Raw genomic sequence first — 22979 nt, 5'->3', positions numbered from 1 at the left:
TCAATGGTGGTGATATGTTCGATTACACTTTCAATCTGCAGAACATCCCTTGCATACCCGTTTGGATCAAACATAGGCCTCAAGACTTCATACATCTCCAACTTATATTTCATCTCAAACACCTTTAGCATGTTCTTTGCATCAATGAAAGCTCTCACCTTCATAGGAAACTCGTAACCTTTCTTCTTCAAACTCCCACTCAGCACATTCACTTGGATTGCTTGTTGCACGATCTCAATCGACACGATCATATCATTGGGATAACTCGGCAGCTTCAAGGGGAAACGATCAAAAGCTGCAAGGCGCAAATATGAAAAGGATGAGAACTGGATGAGATAACTCCCGAATTGGCTAATGGCCGCCATAGCTTCAAGACTGAATCTCCTCTCTGGACATCCCTAGAGCTCCTTGCAAATTCTCATAGTGAATGCATCATTAACTTTCACATAGTTCGCATAGCTATTTTCCAATTGTAAACATGGGTAGAACTAATAAGACTTCACATCATCAAGAAAATCTTGTTCGCATAGCTATTTTCCAATTGTAAACATGGGTAGAACTGATAAGACTTCACATCATCAAGAAAATCTTGTTCGCATAGCTATTTTCCAATTGTAAACATGGGTAGAACTGATAAGACTTCACATCATCAGGAAAATCTTCCACCCTAGGGAGGCTTGGCCATAATTGTAGAGAAGCTAACATGTAAATGAGGAAAGAGGAAATATAGAATGTGTTGTAGAATTTTGCGGCATGAAGAGCATTGGACAAATTCTCGCTTACCTCATGAGCCCAATCAATATATTGGGTATCAGAGCACATGACTTGCACCAAAAAGAAATACTGTTCAACAAAGTTTAAAGCTTCTACCTTACCTTTCAATCTGTGCAAGAGGACCATGATGTCATCAATTTCAGGTTTGAGATTATTTCCAAACAGAGTCTTAGGAACCTTACTCTTGGCGCTCCATGGTTTTTGGAACCATGATTGCATGATCTCCTTTCTCCAAATCATCTTCTTCATGGAGAATTCATAAATGGCTCCTCCAAATGTCAAATATGAAAATTCTTCCCATTCCAGAACTCGAAGGCAATTCACCACAGTTTGCCTATCAATGGAGATCAACACTATGTCATCTAGCAATACAATTTGTCTGGTGTCTGGGTTGTAACGATTTATGCATTCATAGATTAATTCCGAAGCTTGGACTGCAACCAGAAAACCACTTGCCTTGACTAGGCCGCAACCTTGGAGTTTCTCAATAATGGGATGGATCGGCTTTGAGTTCACTCTCCTTTGAAAATCCTTCGTGTCATAAAAACGGAGAGAAGTATCCATGAAATTCTGCAGTGAAGACTTAATTCCGTTCAACCCGTCGAAACCCGCAAATCTAGTTGCCATTCTGTTCGAAAATGAATTTCAAATCTAAAACAAGAAAAAGGATAGCAAATGCACACATGCTATCTTTTTGAAAAAGTTATGCAAATCAATAGAATAACAGTTCAAGAAAGAGTGGTAGTTTGTGTAACTATTTATGTTTCTATCTATATCGGAGTTTCAATTCATTCGTTGATCTTCAAAATTTGCGCTACACGAATGAATTGAAGGAGAGATCCATTGAAACAGTAAATACATAGCTTTAACAGATATCTGGGTGTCTTTTCACTGTTCCGTTGGCCGAACGGTAACTTTCTATCTCCCCATACTTACTTTCCCATTCTCCTTTTAAGTTTTGGGAAGTTATCAATAGAGTACTCCATGGGAAAATATCCGTTGAGTTTAATTTCGCTCATTAACTCTTTCCTACAATGATTAGATTATTTCTATTATCATCTTGAGATGTCTTGGGCACAAAATGAGAGTTCAATCCGCTTACAAACTTGATTTTCTTTAAAATCCGAGAAATTGTCTTCATGGGTTGAAAATCCACTGAGGAGAAGTCAATTTCCATTTCTCCACCTTGGCTTCCCTTTTAATTTACCTTTAGACTATTGTCTTCTTTTGGTTCGGAAATATCTAAAAGAAGTGCAAAAATTCATTAGGGACCCACCTTTTGTTTCCTTTCCTTTAGAATTGCCCTCGGAAAATCGACTTCATAGGTTGGAAACCCACCAAGGAGAAGTTGGTTTTGAGTTTTCCGCCTGGAATGATTATGCAAGTTGTGATGAACCCTAAATGTTTCTTGCGATAGACAATCGTAAAGGGAATATGAATTTGTCATAGGGCACTTCGTTGTTTTCTTACTTTGACTTGTATGCATCATTTGGAGCTCTTTGCGGAAAATTGTCTTCATGGGTTGAAAACCTGCCGAGGAGAAGACAAAGCTCGAATTTCCGCAAGCTTTTGTTTTTATTGAGAAAATGATAGACTGTAAGCAGCTATACTTTATAAATGATCTTTGTATGAGTAACATGAATCTCCATCGGACTAGGAGCTAACCTACTCGTAAGATCATTTCGACACAAAGGAAAACCACCCGGCTATGAAATGCGGAGAAGGGGAAAATGAGAAATCCGATGGAGACTTGTTCCACCTAAGGGGGTTTAGACCTAGACTCAGACACAACTAGGAATTCCCTAGGACTCAAATAATCACTTTTACTACTTGGGTAGAGGGTGAAAAGTGGGGCAACACCACATTTTCAGTCCTCCATTCTTGAACTTCTAGGTCAAGTGCTAAGTCAATGTTTCATGTCTATGTCTAGATTGCCCTTAAAGAACTTCTCCTCTCATCTATCCCTCTATGTGAACCTAGCTGGGCATTCAAAATAAATATAATGCATTCATTCATATTAGGTGATTAGGAAAGGGAGGGTAAGTCTATGCATTTCCTAGATGAGAGGGAAATTGTTCTAAAACCCTAATGCTTTGATCTAGTGTTTATGGTGAAGACAGGATGCATTCAAAAAGAAGATCACACTTATATCCAGAGAAAAAAGGTACCAGAGAAAATTGAAGCCAAGGTTAAATAACATGGTGCAAAACACGAAGAACAAGCTAGAAGAAAGATCAGTTGATCTTGATACAGAGTGAGCACTGAAGAATGCAGAAATGGTGACAAACATGGTCAAAGGTGGCGAAGACCAAACAAATCAATGGTGTAAATCATGTCTGAGTGTCTATGTCCAAACTTTGAAAAAATCGCATGATCGCAACTTGGGTTTGGCTGGAAGAATTTTAAGTTGTGAAGTAGCAAAATGCTCATTATCGCACGTTCACAAAGAGTTATAGCTGAATTCTAGTTAAAGTGGCGAAGCTGCAAATGCTCTTCATCGCATCATCACAGAGTTAATAAATGAGTTAAAATCTTAAGTTGTAAGGTTGCGAGCAAAGTCAAATCAAATGAGTAAGGTGATCAAAGGAAGCAATATCTTGTCAATTCAACAAAGCGGTAAAAAGGTTAAAACTTTTCAAGTCGTGATGATGCAAAAAATGAATAGGATAGTTAAAGATCAAAGACTACCGCAGCATCACAGACAATTAAGATTAACCATGAGTTAAAGCAACAAAGCAGCCAAAGGTGAAGATTGCATCATCGCATGTGATTAAACTTGACTCGAGATCAAGGTAACGAGGTAGCGAAGACTCCCTATCGCAGCTTCGCAAGGTTAAGTGATGACTTAGAGTTTTAAGTTGTGAGTTTGCGAACGAGGTGACACTTAAACTCAAAACGGTCTTCACAACATTGCAAGGCGTTAATGTTAACTTTCAAGGAAGGCTGCGAAGGTGCGAAAAGGATGATTTGGGCAGTTAAAAGCGAAGTTTTCATAACATCATTGGATTCAAAAGTGAGCTGAAGTCTGCAGTTGCGAAGTAGTGATAAGGTTAGAATGAAGGTATTCACATTATCGCAAGTGGTCAATAGTAACTCAGGGTTAAGAAGGTGAAGGAGCGAAAGCAAGCAATCGCACCATCACAGGGTTAAGTGATGAGTTAAGGTTTTAAGTTGCAAGATTGCGAAGGAAGGAAGTAGTTAAGTTCAAATGGCTATCGCAATGTCGCGGGTTAAAAGCATTGAATACACTTTTTAATTGCAAAATAGTGATGCGGTCTGATTCAAAAGGTTTCGTTGCTTCAAAGGTTTGAGACAACAGTTAAGAATATGAGCAACGATGTTGTGATAAGACATCAAAATAGTCGTTTTGCTAGGTTGCTGTAGTTAATGAGTTAAAAGATGAAAGGGTCATGAAGTTGCAACATGGTCAAAATTAAAGGTGTCACCACTTCGCAAGGGATTCACTCTATTAGTTTTAATGTTGCGAAGGCACAATCGTATTTAATGTGTAGTCATCGCTACTTTGTCGCGGTTAGTAAAACGGATCAATGAGCAGTTGCGAGCTTGCGGTAAAGGCTTGAAAGAAGTATCCGCATTCTCACAAGTCAACATGGTCAATGAATTAACAAAGATGCACGATGACTAGAAGAGTCGAGCTAATAACATAATTACTCCAGGTGTCGAGAATCTAGATGAAGTAACTGGTGCTATGAAAGTATACAAAGCCAAAGCAATTACTCCTAAAAGACATTATTTCCTGTCATTCTTCTAAGCATCTTCCTTTCTCTATTCTCCTCCTTTTTCTTTTTGTAGCCATCTATGGCGTTATGATCAGTCTCTGTAACAGACAAAGATTCAAGCTTGTCCTATTTTTAGCGTTTTTTGTCCAGAAATGCTCTACAAAGCAATCATCTAGTGTGACCGGCCATTTTGAGAAGGCCTATAAATGTAATCTTTTGATAAGTTAATAAGATCGGCAAAATTTACTTTAGGAAAACCCCTATAGATAGGACTACTGTGTGATACTCTGAGTTCATTTTAAGTTTTGTTGTTCATATTAGTTTAGAGTATAGTAGTTGGAATGAATGCACTAATGTGGGAAGTTGAATGAATGTGAATGAACTTGGTTTTGTTTCCTTCGCTCAATGGAATTTATGTCTTACTTTCTTCAGCGTAAGCATCTAGTTTGTTCTCTGTGTTGTATGCTCTCATTTGTGTTTAGGATAGTTTGTTGCATAAGGAAGTCAGAAGACTGTGTGGAGTAGCTAAGAGATACACAATCCGAGTATTGTCAAAACGTTGGCTAACTCTATAATCCAAGAATTACCTATTTCACCATCTCTTCTTTTCTTCCTGCTATCGTAGCTAGTAATGCATGTTTCAATTCTTTGCATTGTAAGTCTGAATAGGTTGCATTTTGTGAATTATTTCCCCTTCTTTGCCTAAGTTGTTTAAGGTGTTGAGCAACTTGGTTTTGCCTCTTTTGCTCTCTAGTTAAGAGCATACCCCCAAAACTCGAAAGAAAAATTCATTGCATTTCTTGCATTCATAAGGGAGTTGTACCTTTCAATTCAGGGTCTGTTGATAGATTACTACATTGACCCATTCTGTTGGTAACTTCTTTGTTTTCCATAAGCCACTAGGCAGTCAAAGAGTCAAGGTATAAAACAAAGCATCAAGGAAGACAAATTGTTAACCAACACATCTATATAAGTTTTTGCACACCTTCAAACCTGAATTGTGAAGCATAAATTTATGGAAAGAAAAAAGTAAAGCATTGTTAATTGCAACTGCAAAACTGTGAATTACATTGATTATTGAGTCCTACACATCCAGATCTCACAAACGTCCACATATAAGAGTATAACATTGAAGCATTTGTAAAACATTATCTTCTTGAGATCACAGAATACATTGTTTCAATTTATAATTGTCTCCCACAATTCTGCATGTCTTTCACTAAACTGTAGCACTAAGTTTATAGTTGTCTTTTACTATTCTAAAGGTTCAGTACACAACCTTACTCCCCCGAAAAATAGAAGAATAGAAGACTTCTAAACCATAGTGTTTAAGCAACAACAGATACCTCTGAAACACAATGTATCGATGACAAGAAGCAACCCAACTTAAGTTTCCAACAAATAGAAATTAAAAGAAAAAAATGTTTTTGGTTTTTAGTGTCAAAAATCATCCAATGTGTAGGTGACACCTATCCATTTTGGGGACGGATATGACAGGTTTCAACATCCCCTCTGTTGGTTCCTGATTTGACAGAATTTGAGCTACTATGGAACTCAACAAAATATGCCTATGGGTATCTAATTCCTATTATTAGCATAGTTGAAAAGAACCCAGACCAACTAACAAGACAACACTTCCTTCTACATTTCAGGCTCTGCAAGACCCAGGCAAGTGGACCTTGGATTCACACAATATAATCAGTGTTATAACATATTCTTGGACCCATAAACAAATTCATCTTATAACCAGGGCATCAACTATGAAGAGAGTTACTAGGTAATGGCTAGTCGCTTGTTGAACTCACATCTTCAAGGAGCATGAGATGTAAAACCTTCTAACACTACAAAATGAAAGGGAAACATAATTTGATATTTGATTTAAATTGCAGCAAGACCATGAAATGAGTCAACAAAATATATGCAAAGTCTCCACCTGAGATCATTATCATATCTTCATTAGGTATCTAAGTCATGAGACATAACATCAGTTGCATGAAAAAACTTCAACAATAGCATTAGATCTAAGACATGTTGCCCTACAATACTCCTTACCATAACTAATTATTCAGCCTACTTATCACAATCCATGTAAATAGTCCATCAATTTGTGTTCTTCACCAAACAATTTAACTGATTCCTTGATCAAAGCTAAACAAAGAAGGACATATCTATTGTGAGGTTTTCACACCATCGCCCCAAAACTTTGGGGACCCCCTTTTTCTTGATTGCCTTGGCAATATTTTTCGGAGTTGTCCAAGTTTTTGATTTGAAAATTTTACACCTTGGACGCCTTTGGGCCAAGAGGGATGTGGTTGGTTTATCTTTCACCCAGTGCAAAACTTGATTTTCCAGAACATGTGATTTTATCCTTAGGCCAAACCAATTTCAAAGACAACATTTTTTTCGATGGTTAGAACAATATTCGGTAGGATAAATTTGCAAATTTTTGGACTTAGAAGGATTTTGAAAATTGGATGTAATTGTATAATCTTGAGCATTTTCAAAATGAAATTCTTTAGATTTAATTGTTTTGGAAAATCTTTAATTTTTTGGCGAAAAAGAAATTTTGTGATAGTGAAATTAAATTGGAAAAATCGATTTTGAATGCTAGAAAATGATTTATTTTGGTTGAAAAATTAAAATTGCATTGCAAAATGCAAAATGAACTTAATTGCAAAATTTTGCATTAAATTGGTTAAAATTGCCTTGAAGATTTTAAAATTATTAAAAGAGATTAGTAAATTAAAATTGAAAAATCGATTTTAGCTTGCTAAATCCGATTTAAATGATATTTTAACTAACAAGACATTATTAAATGAAAATTTTAACATCTCCAAGGCTTTCCTAATTTTATTTTGCAATTTTTGGTCACAACTGGCAATTAAATGAGCAAATTTCACTATAGGCAAAATAAATTTTCGCTTGGCATTTGAATTTGGACCATTAATGAAGCTCTAATTTAATTTTCCTCTCCTACAAGGCTAGTCAGCCAGCTTGGGGAATCAAAGGGATTGTGGTATAAGAGGGCTCCCCCCCTCTCATTTCTTCATTCCACCTCAGCTTTCTTCTATGCTCGGCGATTTTTCTCTTGGAGGGGCAGCTTGCAATCTTGGCCGATTTTCTTTGGCAAAATTCTCCTTCCTTGGTAGACGATTTTCTTCTTGGAGCAAATCTAAAATTTTCTACCCTAGCCGATTTTCCTTGGGGCAGATATTCTCATGGTTTGGCATCCTTTCTTCCTCCAATTTGAGCGATTTCTGCCTTAGACGATTTGGAGAGCAGATCTGAATATTTTCCTTGCTTGAACGATTTTTCAAAGTTCTGATATTTGCAAAGGGTTGCGAATTTTGCACCAGATCTAGGCAATTTTTTATTTGGTAAAGGATACATGATTGAAGATCTGATTTTATGACAGATGTGGGCAGTTTCAATGAGATTGAAATTCTGACTTTTTTGCAGGCTTGATTTCCTAAGGACCGATCCGAATTTAAAGAAGGCCTGGCTATTGGTAAAGGTAAAATTAAGGTAAAATTCAATTCATTTTAGAGCTGAAGATTGGTCTAAAAGCGGATTTTACTCCTTGTTCTTGCTTGGTTTCATTTCCCTTATATTCTTCTTGCATTCATCATCCACCACTTCATCATCCCATTGATAGGTTGAAGTTTGGAAAGATAATGTAGATTCCATGATAGGACACTTGGTGAGGCAGAAATAAGCTAAACCACCCTAGGTTGAAGTTGGGAGATATAAGTGTAGTCCATATCACTTAGAACGAAGGGGCAGAAATAAGTGTTTAGGATGGTAGATGTTAGTGCAAGCAAGAACTCAAAGGGAACGAATACCAAAAGAGACAAGGAAGACATGATGCCCAAGACTGCCTTCTTCTCAAAAGTGAGAAGAATACGTGATACCAATATCAGCACAGTAAACATGATATAGTTAAAGGACAAACTAAAGGAAGGACAATACCCCATAGCAAAGAAGATCTACAAAAGTGCAATTGTACACGCGGCGGCCTTCCCTCCTACTTTGCCTTGTCCAGAATTGGTCATGGAGTGTGCATCCCGGTTTGATTTGGTTAGTAAGTCTATCATTTTTGATGAAGGGAAGAGAGTGTTAGCCAACATTGGCAGACATGTGGTCGAAGAAGCATTTAATATCCCCCAGTATAAAGGCATGATAGTAGTAATGATGGATCAAACAGCCAAGTTATTTCAGGATAACCAGGAGGCTTATTTCATTCATCTAAAGCAGAACTGGCTACACAAAGGCAAAAAGGGAGTCAATAGGTCACCAAGGCTCACCGTGTCAGATTTCCAATCAGAGTATGGTGATCTCATTGTGCTTCTCAACCGGATCATGGGCTTAGCTCAAGGTATGCAATTCGAAAACTGGATGTACTTCTTTATTGATGAAATTGAAAAAGGAAAAAGAAGATTTGATTGGGCTAGGATCATAAGCGAGAATCTAGAATTGCAACTTAGGACAGTGGAAAATCAAAAGCAATTCTATATGGGGTCCTACCTCTTTTATTTGATTTAGAGGCGATAAAAATTGAAAAGTGAATCTCAAGGAAGAGTGAATTTCAAGGAAGAGCAAATTTGAAGGAAGTGGTTTGAAAATATTTGAGGCTAGGCAAGGCTTGGCTATTCATGCAAACCAAATTCGAATAGGAAGGTTAGAAAAGACCAGGAAGGTTGAGGAAGGCAAGGACAATGAAGGAGGAAAGCGAGACAAAAGGTCGAAAGAGGTCAAGTTCGATTTCAAGGTGGTGGCCAAAAGCAAGACTCTCAAATTGCAAGGAGGTTCGCGTCTAGGCAAGCCACCGAGGCCAAGGCAGGATTACAACCAAGCGCATGGAGACCTCTCCCTTTCAAGGTCAGGACATCTGGTATAGGCAAGTTCAAGTGGTGATGAGAAAGTTTATAAGGACGAGCTCAAGCATCCAAGGCTTCACCTCATCTTAAAGATTAAATAAATTTATAAGATAAGGTTGATGAGGTGGCAATTTCCTATGCATGCAATCAAATCATGCCAAGTCTCCTATGTTCTCATTGGCTGACAAATTATTGTAATTTTCTCATTTGCCCACAAACTTGGTGCCATCATGTAATTGGCCGATGGGGTGGCAACCCTAATTAGGGTTTCTAAGATCCAAACTGAATCATTGATTTTGCCTCTTTATCTCTAACGTCGGTTGTAAATTTTGGCCTCTATATAAGGCCATTTGCTCTTATTTATAAGGGGTCGGAGAAAATTGTTGCTAAGATAATACCAAAATCGCTTTTCTTTATCATTGTTTTGACTTGCATGGTGATTAAGAACTTTGGTGTTGTTGCATGGTTTCTACTTCCAATAGTTAGAATTAGATTTTCTTTTGAAGTTATTAAAGTAGATTTCATTTCAAGAAGCATGTTAAGTAAGATTAAGAGTAGATGGATAGTTGCATGTTAGTATAAGTGGATGTTTGATAGGGATCTATAACTAGGCCACTAGCATCCTAGTAGCTTGTCAGGAAGCCTTGTGTGGTAAACTAGTCTTTTTCCCTTGAATCATTGCATCTATAGAGGTAGAGCCGCTAGTTAGCTTTCATTAGATTCAATCCCCATCCATTTGCTAATCTTTCCATTCATAGAAGTAGGAGTAGAATAGCAAGTAGTTAAGTAGTTGGAGCTTTGAGGAAAGGAGTAAGGAGAAGCATCATTGGTAGACACACCCCCATCACCACCATCATCATCAACATCATTTGAGACTCGTATGAAATCATCACCATCACCACCATCACATAAAAGGTCCAAGTTGTCCTTGAATAAATAGCGTAAGGCCGCCTACTTGATTACCAGCAAATCAAATCGATAACTGAGTTAGTATCCATAGGTGTAAGGAACATTGGAGTTTTGCTTATGTCTTCATAAGTATTAACTTTTCAAGAGAGGAATTACGGACTTGATATCCCATATCAAGTGTTTAATTGCTATATGTTATGTAGTGGTACAAAACTGACATCAACAATATCTCACAAGAAGACACCAAATGAGCTAAATCATTGATTCATTCATTTGAAACTTAATAAAGCTATAGAATGGAGAGATTTGAACAATAGCATCTTATTCATTGAAAACCCTTGCTATCTCTTCCATACAATGAACTTTAACTCAAACATACAAAAAACCCTACAAAGACAACATGAATCTATTATTTATGCTAAAGAAACTATACAATGTGTTACTCAAACATGAAAAAATTGCTGGAAAATGGTGGAATCATAGGCTGAGAGTTTGCTATAGCAATTGGAACCAACCCTGTAAAATGAGAAAAGAGGAGAAGATATAAAAGAAAGAAATAGGCTAGATGAGATCTTTAGGTGCCAAGTGTCATCCTCTTTCTTCATCCATTGCTGAAGCAAAGCCTCTCTCTTCTCTCTTCCTTCAACTGAAAATCAAATCCTTGTGATTTGACTCAACAAACTCTCAAAAAAAATCCTCCAAATGATAAAGAAACTTCAACAAACTCTCAAAAAAAACCCTCCAAATGATAAAGAAACTAACTGCTGGAAAGATCCAATCTGCTGCTAAAAACCTCTGATAAAATCCCACTAAATGGATGAAATGGCAAATAAACAATGCTGATAGGAGCTCCTCCAAATTTGGGACAAACCCAGATAACTGTTTAGCTAGAAAGTGCCTTCAAAATGCCACAAGAAAACATTTTAAATCGGTTAAGAAAGCCCATGTTCTAACAAACCTGGAAAAATATCCTCCACAATAAGATCTACACTCAATTCAACTGCAAAATAATAATCTTCACTTCTTGCCCTTTCCAGAAACATCCAACACTTATATGTTTGTATTATATTTGCAACATTTATCCCATTTCCCATATAGTTTCAAGTTTCAACTATATAAAAGTAATCTTCCTTTTTAAATGCAGAGGTCTTTTAAAAAATTGCAAGCCCGTTAAAAATAAATGCACAGGTTTCAAATCATTGATGGAAATCCATCAATAGGATTTACTTTTAATTCCCTTTACCTGATTGGTTATTAACTTATTTCTTTTCTCCATATGGGCCCCATTTTACATACCTATCTAACGCAAATATTGTCAGCTCAGCTTCTTTAGAGATTTTATTTAAACTTTATAAAGCCTTTAACATTTGAATGTATCCTCAATTTTTCTGGTCAGTCTAGCTTTGACTGTTGACACAGTGCCACGTAGCACATCGTGATTGGCCTAAAAATCCACACATGCTCCCTGTGAAGCTACATAATGCCACTTAACATCATTGTAACCTTGGAACCCCCTGGGTAGTTTAGCCTCTAGCCTTTACAAAGTCATGCAGAGCCTTTCGGATCCTCACAACTCGTGGATTGGTCACCTTTTGAGGTTACACATAACTTTTTTGTAACCTCGGAACCTCCTTGGCAGTTTAGACTTAACCCTTGCGAAGTTACACAAAGCGGCCACATGTCACGTTCTTCATCCATCGGGTTGTCCAGTCATCTACCTGCATTGCCAATCAATTATTCAAAAATTATTTCCTTTTACCAAGGTCGACGTCGTGGGCCCCACACGCAACTCATATCCATGTCTTAAGGCTTTTGCTTTAGACACATGTATTGTGTGTTTTGACATAAAAACAGCTAGGAAGGCTATCTCACCCACAATGTGATAATTCACTAAAACCATTCTCTACAAAAATAGGCTTGTGCACTCCATGTAAAGTGTGACTATCAAGCTACACTTCCTCTACGAAAATGGAAGCAACCTTAGGCATGTCTTCTCTCTTGACCCATTCATACAAAGCTTGGATATTTTAGACACCGATGGGGAGATAATATATGGAGTCGGACATGTAAGATAGGCGCTAGAAAATCTTTTTTATAGACCAGCGCTACCTGATTTAAACAAGACCCACATGCTGAAACGATCACACCACTTACATACTATAATCATCACAACCCACCTTGATTTGGTGTCTTTGGCTTTGTACACTTGTTCTAGCTTGCTCATTTGACCATAGGTCACATGTATTCAATGCTAAACACCAACTCTGGAAATAAGTGAAATGCCCAAAACGTGGGCCCTGCTTACTCAAATGAGAAAGCCCCCTTTTGCATAACTGGCGCCCATACTTGAAACAAAACCAAAGTATTTATTGTTGTATTTATATGGGAAGAAACCCCAATCTCCAAGCATAAAACAGCAATGAATGCTTCAAGAGAAACGATGCCTCTCATTTGTACATACATGCTAACATTTTCTTGTCCACGGGACTCCCTGGAATGCATGTTCCTACACATCTGTTGTGATTAAACACGCAACCTCCCATTCTTTCGCTACCTCACTTGCCAAGTCAAACCCTCACCAAATATGCATCGTCAATGCTTCTTTGATATGGGCAATGTGAATCTTCATTTGCATTTTAAAATGGAACCTGATCCAGCCTGGTAAGATATGACACCCTAAACAATTAAAGACGTTGTCCCCCACAAATTTGGTATTGATCCTCTATTGTCACAGTCGTTGCAAACAGGATAAAAACTACGACCTCATGTCATGATTTGGCACCATTTAGCATATTAGCACATGATTTCTCAACTTGCAACGACTACCCTCATTCAATATTACACATATTGCCTATTGAATTAAAGCGCCCCTAAAAACACGTTTGAAAATCAACATTATCTTTTGCAACCACAAGCTTGAAAACTTTTATGGTCGCCACATTATAGGGAAATCAATGCAATTAAAACCTTGGGTCCATCCCTCCAAGATTTGCAAATCCTTCATCTTGATATCATGCTCCACTGATCAGCAAAAATAATGCCATCTCTCTTTCGTTTTAATTTGTGTATAACTTAGAGTGTAATGCTATCCAAGCTATGACACTCTTTATGTCATTCAACTTGGCACTGTCATTCACCACATATGAAAATTCACTAATACACCTCGTCTTATTGAAAAACCCATCCATCTACCACCATTGTGTAACACGAAAATTAAATAATAACAGTGATCATAACTTGGAAAAAACAAGGTCTCAGTTGAAGCAAGTCAAGTCCCCAGTCGACCCAACTAAAAAAAAAATTTAATGCATTCAACTTTGCCTACCAAATTGATATAGTAACCTTCGATAACCTCTGAGTGCAAACTAAACAAATTCAAACCATTATATGATCATAAAAACCTTGTTCTTTATCAGTCTACGGAGTATCAATTCTGAATGAAATAGTCCCCTTGGCTAGCCTTAAAAACGGGCAGAAATAAGTAATTGAGGTATGTCACTTGGCACACCTGTTCATTTGCCAACTAAACACCACCCTGCAAGATTTCATCTTATGACAACCTTAGGATCAAAAGTTACTGACTCCTAAATATGCATGTTTCAATTCTGATCTACATCCAAACATGTCAAAAAACAAAAATGTGTTCGGATTTGGCTTTAAAAACTAAGCAAATGATCACTTGGAAAACTGAAACCTAGGGAACATGTTCACTATGATATAGAGAATACAAGTTTGTAATTTAGGCTCTTGACGACTGACAGGCACATTTGACAAGCTCACAAAGTTGACTTCTCAGAATTGTAGATCTTTGGCGATCTGATAAGTAACGATTTTTGCAATGGAATAGCTTTAGAAAAGTGTCCAGATGGATTGGTCAAGATTTGAAAACTGGCATGATGGAAATATTTGAACTGTAGAATACAAAGGTGTCACTAATTTGGCCTTATCTATCATAGGTTCCATGGTATGACTTAACAAAGTGACGGACAAACAGAATTTCTTACAATTTTGCACATATCATCAACTTTATTACAATGAAAATTGAATTTGGAGTCGCATTTGAAAATTGATCAAATAGATTCCTCAAGGGCCCAAATCTGGAACATAGCAAGTATCTAACCTCTGCAATACACTGGAAAAATATTTTTTCCATTTGGATCAACCGAGTCAAAGTTATACTCAATCAAACAAGGTCACCCGGATTTTTGAATAAAATACAACAGCAAAACAATAATGAACAAATAACTTTGAGGAACTCAAAAGCTTATCAAAACTCATTGTAATGACTTGAAATCTAAAACATAGGCTCTCTGATATGCATACTAAACTCTCCCAAAGCAACAAGCCATGACAGATAACCATGTGCAACATATTCAAATGCAAACTAGGTCTTCTCAAGTTGTGTAGGACTTTGGCAAAAATGTAGAACTGACAAGTGCTCAAAATGACACCTCACCAAATGATTTTGAAACTTCAAACTAATGACCTAAGATGCATGTATACACTGAATGAAACATGTGGAGCACTTGAAATATATGATAGGTCTCAAAACATGAACCGAACCCATAGGCACAAAAAGCTCAAATAGGGGCTCAATTTGCAAAAGTTTAACGAGGTACTCCAAAATTCTTACGAATTATGAATGTCCCAAACCCTCTCCTTGTGTTTCTTGTAGTTTTTTTTTTTTTTTGTTTTTTTGATAAATAGTCCCTTCCTTATATTAAATACAAAAAAGTTACATATTCACAAAAAAAAAGCCAAGGGAAACAGGATCACCCAACGAGTTCAGACGGCCACAGGCCGGAAATCAACTACGCATCAAAAAAACATATAGAAAATACAAAAATCTTCAAGCTGCCAACGCAGCGCCAACGGAGGGAGGAGAATCTTTATCATCAAAACCCCAACCAAGGGATGGGTGAGTAGACGGCTTAGGAAGAGCCGAACTGTCATCAGCAGCAACATTATCTTCACCTTGACCTCCCTCAGGCCTGGGAGGGGAAATGGTTAAGTCCAGCTAGGGAAACACCCACTTGGGGTCTGAATGCACAGAGGGCCAACCAGAAGCAGGAGCAGCAGGAGGAGCCATTGGGGACCACCCCAAACCAGCCCATCGGGGAGGCAAGGCAGAGCGGTGCCATCCACCAAAACCTCCAGACGAGCGGGGCCGACCGAAAGCGCCACCGCTAGGAGAGCGGCGTGGGTGAGAGCGAGGTGTGTGTGAGCGGCGGGCAGAACTGCTACGTCCTCGATGGCGACTGTGAGGAGTACGGTCACCGGAGGCCAACTTCGGTGGAACACGAGCAACCGTACAAGGGGCATTTCCCCAATAAGCCAAAAGCTCCTGAAGCTAAGCCACCTCCAAAGCAACTTTATCTGTTTGTACTTGAATCTGCAACATGACATTGTTATAAATACATGCTTTAATGTACATGGTTACATTAATGTCAAGCGTATTATGAGCATAAATCACTGAATTGCAATCTTTCCAAATAGTAAATAAGATCTGCAATCTGAAAGCATGCCAAATTTGGGCGTACTTGAAAGGTATCAAAGTATTATCACCCAGAACAACCATATGCCAAGAAAAGAGTTCTGGGTGGAAGGGGCGAAAAAGATCATGGATCCATTGCCAATAACACTAAGCCCGCCTACAGAACCAAAAAAATGCAAAAAAGTCTCTGGTTGGCCACAGAAAGGGCATTGGGGGTCAGAAACTTCTAAGTGTCACAAACAAGTGCCCAAAGGCAAGCCCTAGAAAAGAATACACTAGGCGAAATGAGCAATTTTGGGCTCAGTAATGGCAGACCAGATCGTGGAGAATATATTACGCCAAGTACATTGAGAAGATTGCAAATGTTAGCATTGGTCAAGAATTGCAACCATGGGCAAGTGAGGAACCAGCCACCGGTAGTCCAGGCGAGGTTTATAACTGGTCACCAGGGTTCTGGATACCACTTCCAATCTTTTCACCAAGGGCGAGAAGACTAAATGCCCACTTTGTGTAATAAATGTGGCGGCATCGCAGAAACTAAAAGATCAAAAGTCTAGCGATCTGGGTGAGAGAGCCGGAATTGCACTTTCATGTCCTCCCACGACCGTAAACTCATAGTAATTCTAGAGAAGAGATCTTTAAGGGTCCGTATGCCACGTTTAAAAAAATGCAGAGCACTGGCCCCATGCACTTTAGCCAGGGGAACACCTTGGATAGCAAAGAGAGGGGACCACTAGAGATTGTGTTGATTCATGGAGAGCCCATCCCTGAAACCATTGCCAACCCAGCGAAGCCAAGGCTTAACCGCTTCCCAGGCTTTCCAAATACTCTTGGCAACAAAAGTACCTTGAATCTGGATTGGTTCAGTGATGACAAGAAGGGTTTGAAACCCAATCCCCTTCCAGGCTGGTTGGTGAATCGAAAAGCCTGAAGAAATGCAATGTCTTAATAGAATCTTCCAGGCCTCATTGCTGGATAGAGCTCAAATCACTCATTTGGCACATAAAGCAGTACGTTCCTTCTGGATTGAGAGCAAACCTAAGCCACCAGATTCTTTGGGAAGGCAACAAAAATCCCAGGTGACTCTATGAAAGCCCTAGTGAATAGCGTCTGATGCCCACAAGAAGTCACATAAAAGACACTCGAGCTTGAGATAGGAGGCCTTTGAAGGAGCCCAACAGGAGTAATAAACATGGGTGGCGGCCAACACCTTGGAGCAAATCTAGAATTTACCCGCAAGGGAGAGAGGTTTGGAGATCCAATACTCCAGCTTCTTCTCTATTTTGGCAAGAACTGCATTCCAGAGCTCAACAGCCAAGGCTTGAAAGGCAAAAGGGATGCCCAGAAAACGAAAGATTTCCCCATGCTGAATCCACTTCCATTGACATTGTTGAAGCCAAGCACGACGAGGAAGGGAAGACTGCCTGTAACAAAGGGTTTTGTGCCACTAAATAGCAGACCCTGAAGCAAGACAAAATGTGTCAAGGCATTGCAAAGCGGAGGCCACATTCTCTTCATCCTCAATGAGAGTGAGGAAGGAGTCATCAGCAAAATGACCATTCACAAGTTGAGCAGTGGAATCCGAGAGGGAAATACCTCAGACTCTCCCTTGTGAGATGGCATTTGCAAGCAAATATTCAAAACCCTCTGCAGCCAACACATATAAAGAGGGCGCCAGCTAGCAACCTTGACGAATTGAACGATAAAGCCCAAAGGCTTGAGACTGATGGCTATTAATGGTGATGCAAGCAGAGGCATCCCCAAAAAGCATCTGGACTGACTGCAAAAAAGTAGGGTTAAACCCAAGAGCCTGAAGCATTGAAAGAATGAAAGGCCACTCGATCTGATCATAAGCTTTGGCAAAATCAATTTTGAGAAAAATGGCCTGTTGCGTGGAATGGCAAGCCCATTCCATACCTTCCCGCCCAACAGTTATATTGTCCAAGATATAACGGGATTTAATAAAACCCGTTTGTTCAAAGCAAATGATCTGAGGAAGGAGATGACGGATTATAAGAGAAAGAGCCTTGGCAATGATCTTGTATGAAACATTCATCAAAGTAATAGGCCACCAATTGCATATATCTTCAGGGTCACCTGCCTTAGGTATGAATTTGATATTTCCTTTGTTAATAATATTACCTAAAGAACGGCAATTGTATGCTTCAATGTAAACCTTATGCAGATCTGGACCAATCTCATCCCAAAAGGTTTTGTAAAATTCACAAGGGAAACCATCACAACAAGAAGCCTTATCGTCCGCCATGGAGAAGACAGCTTCTTTGAGATCATCTAAAGTGAGTTTCTGCTCACAGAACGCATATTTCTCTGGAGCGAGTCTTTTCGGAATGATAGCCAAACAAGCCTACAAGGCTTGGGAGCTGGCAACCAAAGGACCCTGCGCTATGAAGACCTTTTCATAATGGCGCACAAAAGCTTGGAGAATGTCAAGAAGCTCGCACAAGGTGTGTTGACGCTCGCGAATGCGTTTGATCCCCACCTCAAAGTGGCGAGCCCGCAATGCATTGAAGAATTCATTGGAAGCTTGGTCACCAACCCCCAGCCAATGAAGGCGGGCTTTGAGTTGAGCTCCCCGGGTAGTGTAATTGTCTGCAACCTACTTCTGGTGACGAAGGTTGGCAAGCCGAACTTGGAGATCCGTATCAAATGGGTTCATGGCAAGAGCTTCAATGACCGTACAAAGATCTTTGGTAACAACTTTGTAAGATCGCTTGTGGTAAGAAGCAAGTTTTCTCCCATAAATGCAAAGGAACCTCGCAATACAGGAGATGGCATAATTCCACCATTGAATCCATCCAATAGAAGAGTGGGGCCTAGGTTCAAGGTTCCAACTCTGCGGAATATAAGCGGCAGTGGGCAGATGGGACAGCACAAAAGTATTAAGGTAAAACTGAGTTTTACAATTACGAGGAGGGGCAAAATGCCAGGTAATGGAAAAGTGAATGGGAAAATGGTTTGAAAGAGTCACGTCAGGGAGAGGATTGATAGGTAGTTGACTCGTGTGAGAAAAAGAAAAAAAAGACTGAGTAGAGATCATAGCACGATCCAACCTTTTAAGAACCCTGTCAGCGCCCTCTCGAAAGTTGGACCAAGTGTACCAAACGCCAGCAAACCGGCGGCGATGAGCATTGGGATCAAAAAGACCCAATTTATTTCGCATGTAAAACCAGGGTTCTCTCTCCGCAGCTAACCATTGGAAAGGCAGAAGGTCCACTTTATCAATAGCCAGCTCAACCATATTAAAATCTCCATAGAATATCCAAGTGGCAGGGGGCAAGGAATCAGCTAGCCACCTCCACAGATGTGATTGCTCAACCGCATCATTAGGAGCATAAATATTGACAATGCCAAAAGAATGATTTTGAAAAGACAGCAAAATCCAAACAACTCTCTGCATGGGGTCGAAACCATAAAGGAAAAAGCCGAGGGGAGAGGAGAGTGACTAGTACAACACCTCGACCAGATTCATGCTGAGAAGCAAAGCTAACACCATTTGGCCATACCACACGGTACGCTGAGTTAAGAAGAAACCCAGAAACTTTAACCTCTTGAAGACGCAAAACATCAAGATTACCAAGTCGACGCCGAGTATCATGAACATAATATTTTCTAGGGAGATCTTTCAGCCCCCTCACATTCCAAGAGAGGAAATTCATGATAAACCAGCTTGCATATTCTCCTCGTCCTCAAGCGAGGCGAAGCTATTATGCAAGAAAACAGAAGAATCAAACGAGGGGTCACCCAAAGCGACAGCCTTGCGCTTATCTCCGGTGATAGCAACAACATTCCAGCCTTCAGGGCTGTGAGAACGACGGAGAGACGGAGAGGAAATCATAGAAGTTGCTTGAGGTGCTCGAACCCAAGCGGCTTGAACCTCTGGTTGCTCTATCCCTTACAAAGCAGGGTTTGAAATAGGTGGTGGAGCTACCAAGGGAACCTCAGGTGCCGAGGGCACAGGAGGCGCCGCACTGGAGCTAGGATGACTGGGTTCTTGAGAAGCAAGGTTTGGCTTAGCAGCGCCCTTGCCCTTCTTGACAATTGTTGTCCATTCATCTTTTGGAACTATCCGAGCTGGCTTAGGATCTTGCACCGAAGACCGATTGCGCTCAAGAAGAGGGCAATCCTTAATCTTATGGCTCAGAGATTGACAACGATAACAAGTATTCAGGAGATTCAGGTAAAGCACCTTTTGGGTAAAGCTGGTAGCACCAATCTAAATTTCCACACATTCCTTAAGGTCCCTGGAAAGGTCAACCTCCACACAAACACGTCGCTGAGGGCGGGCATTAAAAAATTTGTTCGGTTCCACGCAAATCACTTTGCCCACAGTTTGGGCAATGTTTGGGAGAAAAGACCAACAAGGGATGGGTAACCCAGGGAACTCTACCCAAATTGGAACCCTAAGTTTGCAGTCATCCGAAACATAGAAGTCTCGAGACCACCTCTGGAAAACAAGCAGAGACGAGCGAATTGTCCATGGCCCATGACTGAAAATGCTCTCAGTCTGAGAGGGGTTACCAAAACGAAACAAAAAAAGCCCTTAGTGAGATTCTAAATTCCTTCAAGGCGAATCCCCTGAGGGGTCTAGGCCCTGGAAACCCATTCACGCAACGTGCTTTCAGATGGAGTGCGACCCACAAAATACCCAATAAGGGTTTGGGTTTTGAGCCATTGACAAGCAAATTCAAAAGTAGAGATTCAAACCCAAGTCAGGAGAGGAATTACCTCGTGAAATACGTTGGGCACAAATTTGCGTGGGCGCTTGTTCGGCGAGGCCATGTTCGCAGGCAGCAACAAATCCAGCACCAAGAGGGCTCAAACGGAAGCCGTACAAACCCTAGCAAAGTGCATGTTTACAAACCCTAGCAGAACCAAAAAATTTCGTAACCATAATTTTCCTTGTAGTTTTTTTTTTTTTTTTAATAAAAAGAAATGATTATTTAGAAGTTATTATATTTTACAATAAAAATATTTCTATACATATAAAATCAAATATAAGCCATGCTTACACAATTATTTTGCAATTTTTTATAAAAAAATAGACAATAATAAAAGCTAGTAGATATTTTGTATTTTTAGTGAACATAAGTCCCAAAATAAGATTGAAGATTTTCTTTGCATGGTACCCATTTGAATGGAGGAATCATGTATAAATTTTAATAACTAATAATAAAAAAATTGACCTCAACCTTTTACCAATAAAAAACAATGTAATATATATTTTTAGTATTTATCTATTTTATGTTATTCCAATAGTCTATCTTTAACCTTATAATTATGAATTTATATATTTATTTAAAGCAGCTACCTAACTTGGTTCATTGCGTCTAGTAGTCGTTCAACGTTTCGCGTAATACCCATGACAAGTACCAACTGTTTATATAGTTGCAATCGTCCCTGTCTTTCACCGACTGAATCTCATTGTCTCATGCAAACTATTCCACCTAAAATCCTTTACAAGTATATAATTAATTACAGTGTGGAATGCATGTTTGTTTTTAGTCATTAGATTCGGTGGACAGCCAACTAGAGGAGATTACAGAGCCTCAAATTGAAAAGTACAACCAGGAGAGAAGAGACCGAACAAAAAGCCGGATCTTCAGGAATTTATCTTTGTTATGTGTTTTAGTCTGGCAAAGAAAGAGATTTAAGAGGAATCTAGTGTTTTTTTTTTTTTTGGCATTCAGTACAAATTATCCAAAAACCTTGTAATTGCACAAAAAAATGAAGCGAGTTCTGCAGATATAACCCACTTCAATGTCTAGGACCAAGTTACTTGTGTCTGCTATTTTCTTTGATTTTCTAAACAAATTTAACAGAGCCAAAAAAGGGTAGGAAACTGACAGTAGCAAGTTTCGTTAGTAATGTTACTAAATGAAGGATTTAATCCAAAAAAAGCTTTGGAAACTATGTATCATAGGAATGACAAAATTGGAAGACTGTTTTAGGTTATGCCTGATATGTTGTGTAGGTTTCAATGCTTCAGGTCTCTCTATGAATTTCCACATGGACATTCATGATCAGGGAAAAGATTAATTACAGACAGCATAAAGTTTGATAATCTAAATTGAGATGCATTTGAAAGAAAATTTGTAGGTGGAGAGAAACACCAAAAAAGTCATGTACCTGCAGCAGTGCCCAACCATGCGGAGCAATTTGAATCCACCGCAGTGAGCACAAGCCGATTCCCATTAAGTAGACTGGAATTCCTATTCACATCTTCCACAGCAACCTCAATGGCTTTCTTTGCAACTTCTCCAATGATAGTATTGTATGCAATCAGAGCCCCTATGTTTATAGTTTTGGGATTTACATTTTGGGGAAACAATAAGCATAAAGTCATCACCAGGGAAAAACCCACCATGAGGTGCATGTCCAAGAATGGTAAGTGAAAATTTCCTTGCACACAAATTAGGTATTAGGAATGTACATGGAGCCAAAACTAGAAGGGCTCAAGTTTTGGATTATTCAGAATCAAATGTCAAGTGGAGTAAGTAAAGTGAACTTGATATGTTCAAGGGCAAATAAGCAATGCAGATTGAGCGAGTTTTCAAGGTTGTGTAAGAGCAAGGTGAGTAGACAGCCATACCCAGATGCAATTCAGAACTTCTCAAAGGTTAAGGAAAAGATTTCTTCTTCATCAGCGCCCAAGCCTAAATATGATTCATACCTTTGTAATAAGAAAATTGCACCTAAATATAAGAAAATGTTTTAAGGCTAGCTTCCAAAGTGGATTTGGGCTGTGAAAGGGGCGATTCAAAGCTGTTTAATTTGCAGTTTGAAGCAGAAGCTAATGGTATTTATAATGAGGAAAATGCTTTTAAGGAACTGTTCCTCATGAATTGTACGGGACGGTGTTTAAAATCTGCTCCATAGTTTTGCTTTTGAGTGTTCCAGCCAAAAAGGTTAGCAAAACTGTGGGGCCCTGTGCAATAATCGTGACAATAATCTTTCATGAGTTAAAAAAATGTTTGTCAATCTCGAGTATCCAGAAATACGATTTTCTTAATGTGACGGTAGAACTATTGGTGATGGGGATCAAACTGTTTACAGAAAATTTGAAATACTGGCTAATCACCAGTTGGTTTCTGGTATCCTTTTCCTTTAAAAAACTCTTGTTTGCCCCGCATTGTCAACATGTGGGATTATTCTTTCTATATAATA

The 22979-nt window shown here is 39.1% G+C and overlaps 1 protein-coding gene across 4 annotated transcripts in view; it reads right to left on the bottom strand.

Annotated features, from left to right (window-relative positions):
• Positions 1-22673, bottom strand: part of LOC149541061 (glutamate receptor 3.4-like) — a 93180-nt gene extending 70507 nt beyond the window's left edge. For 2 of the 4 annotated variants that reach the window (XM_089802051.1, XM_089802053.1), the window contains exon 1: positions 21942-22673. In XM_089802051.1, coding sequence (XP_089658177.1) covers positions 21942-22188 — 247 coding nt within the window. In that variant the 5' untranslated portion in view covers positions 22189-22673. The remainder of the gene's footprint in view (positions 1-21941) is intronic. The other 2 variants (XM_089802052.1, XM_089802054.1) reach the window with 1 other exon arrangement.
• Positions 22674-22979: the final 306 nt, after the last annotated feature.

Source organism: Cupressus sempervirens, chromosome 9 (genome assembly GCF_028749045.1).
Source record: "Cupressus sempervirens isolate cs-2001-9-10 chromosome 9, ASM2874904v1, whole genome shotgun sequence".
NCBI classification, from domain to species: Eukaryota; Viridiplantae; Streptophyta; class Pinopsida; order Cupressales; family Cupressaceae; genus Cupressus; species Cupressus sempervirens.
Note: the sequence above shows the minus strand (reverse complement) of the source record. Positions and strands in the feature narration are given on the sequence as shown.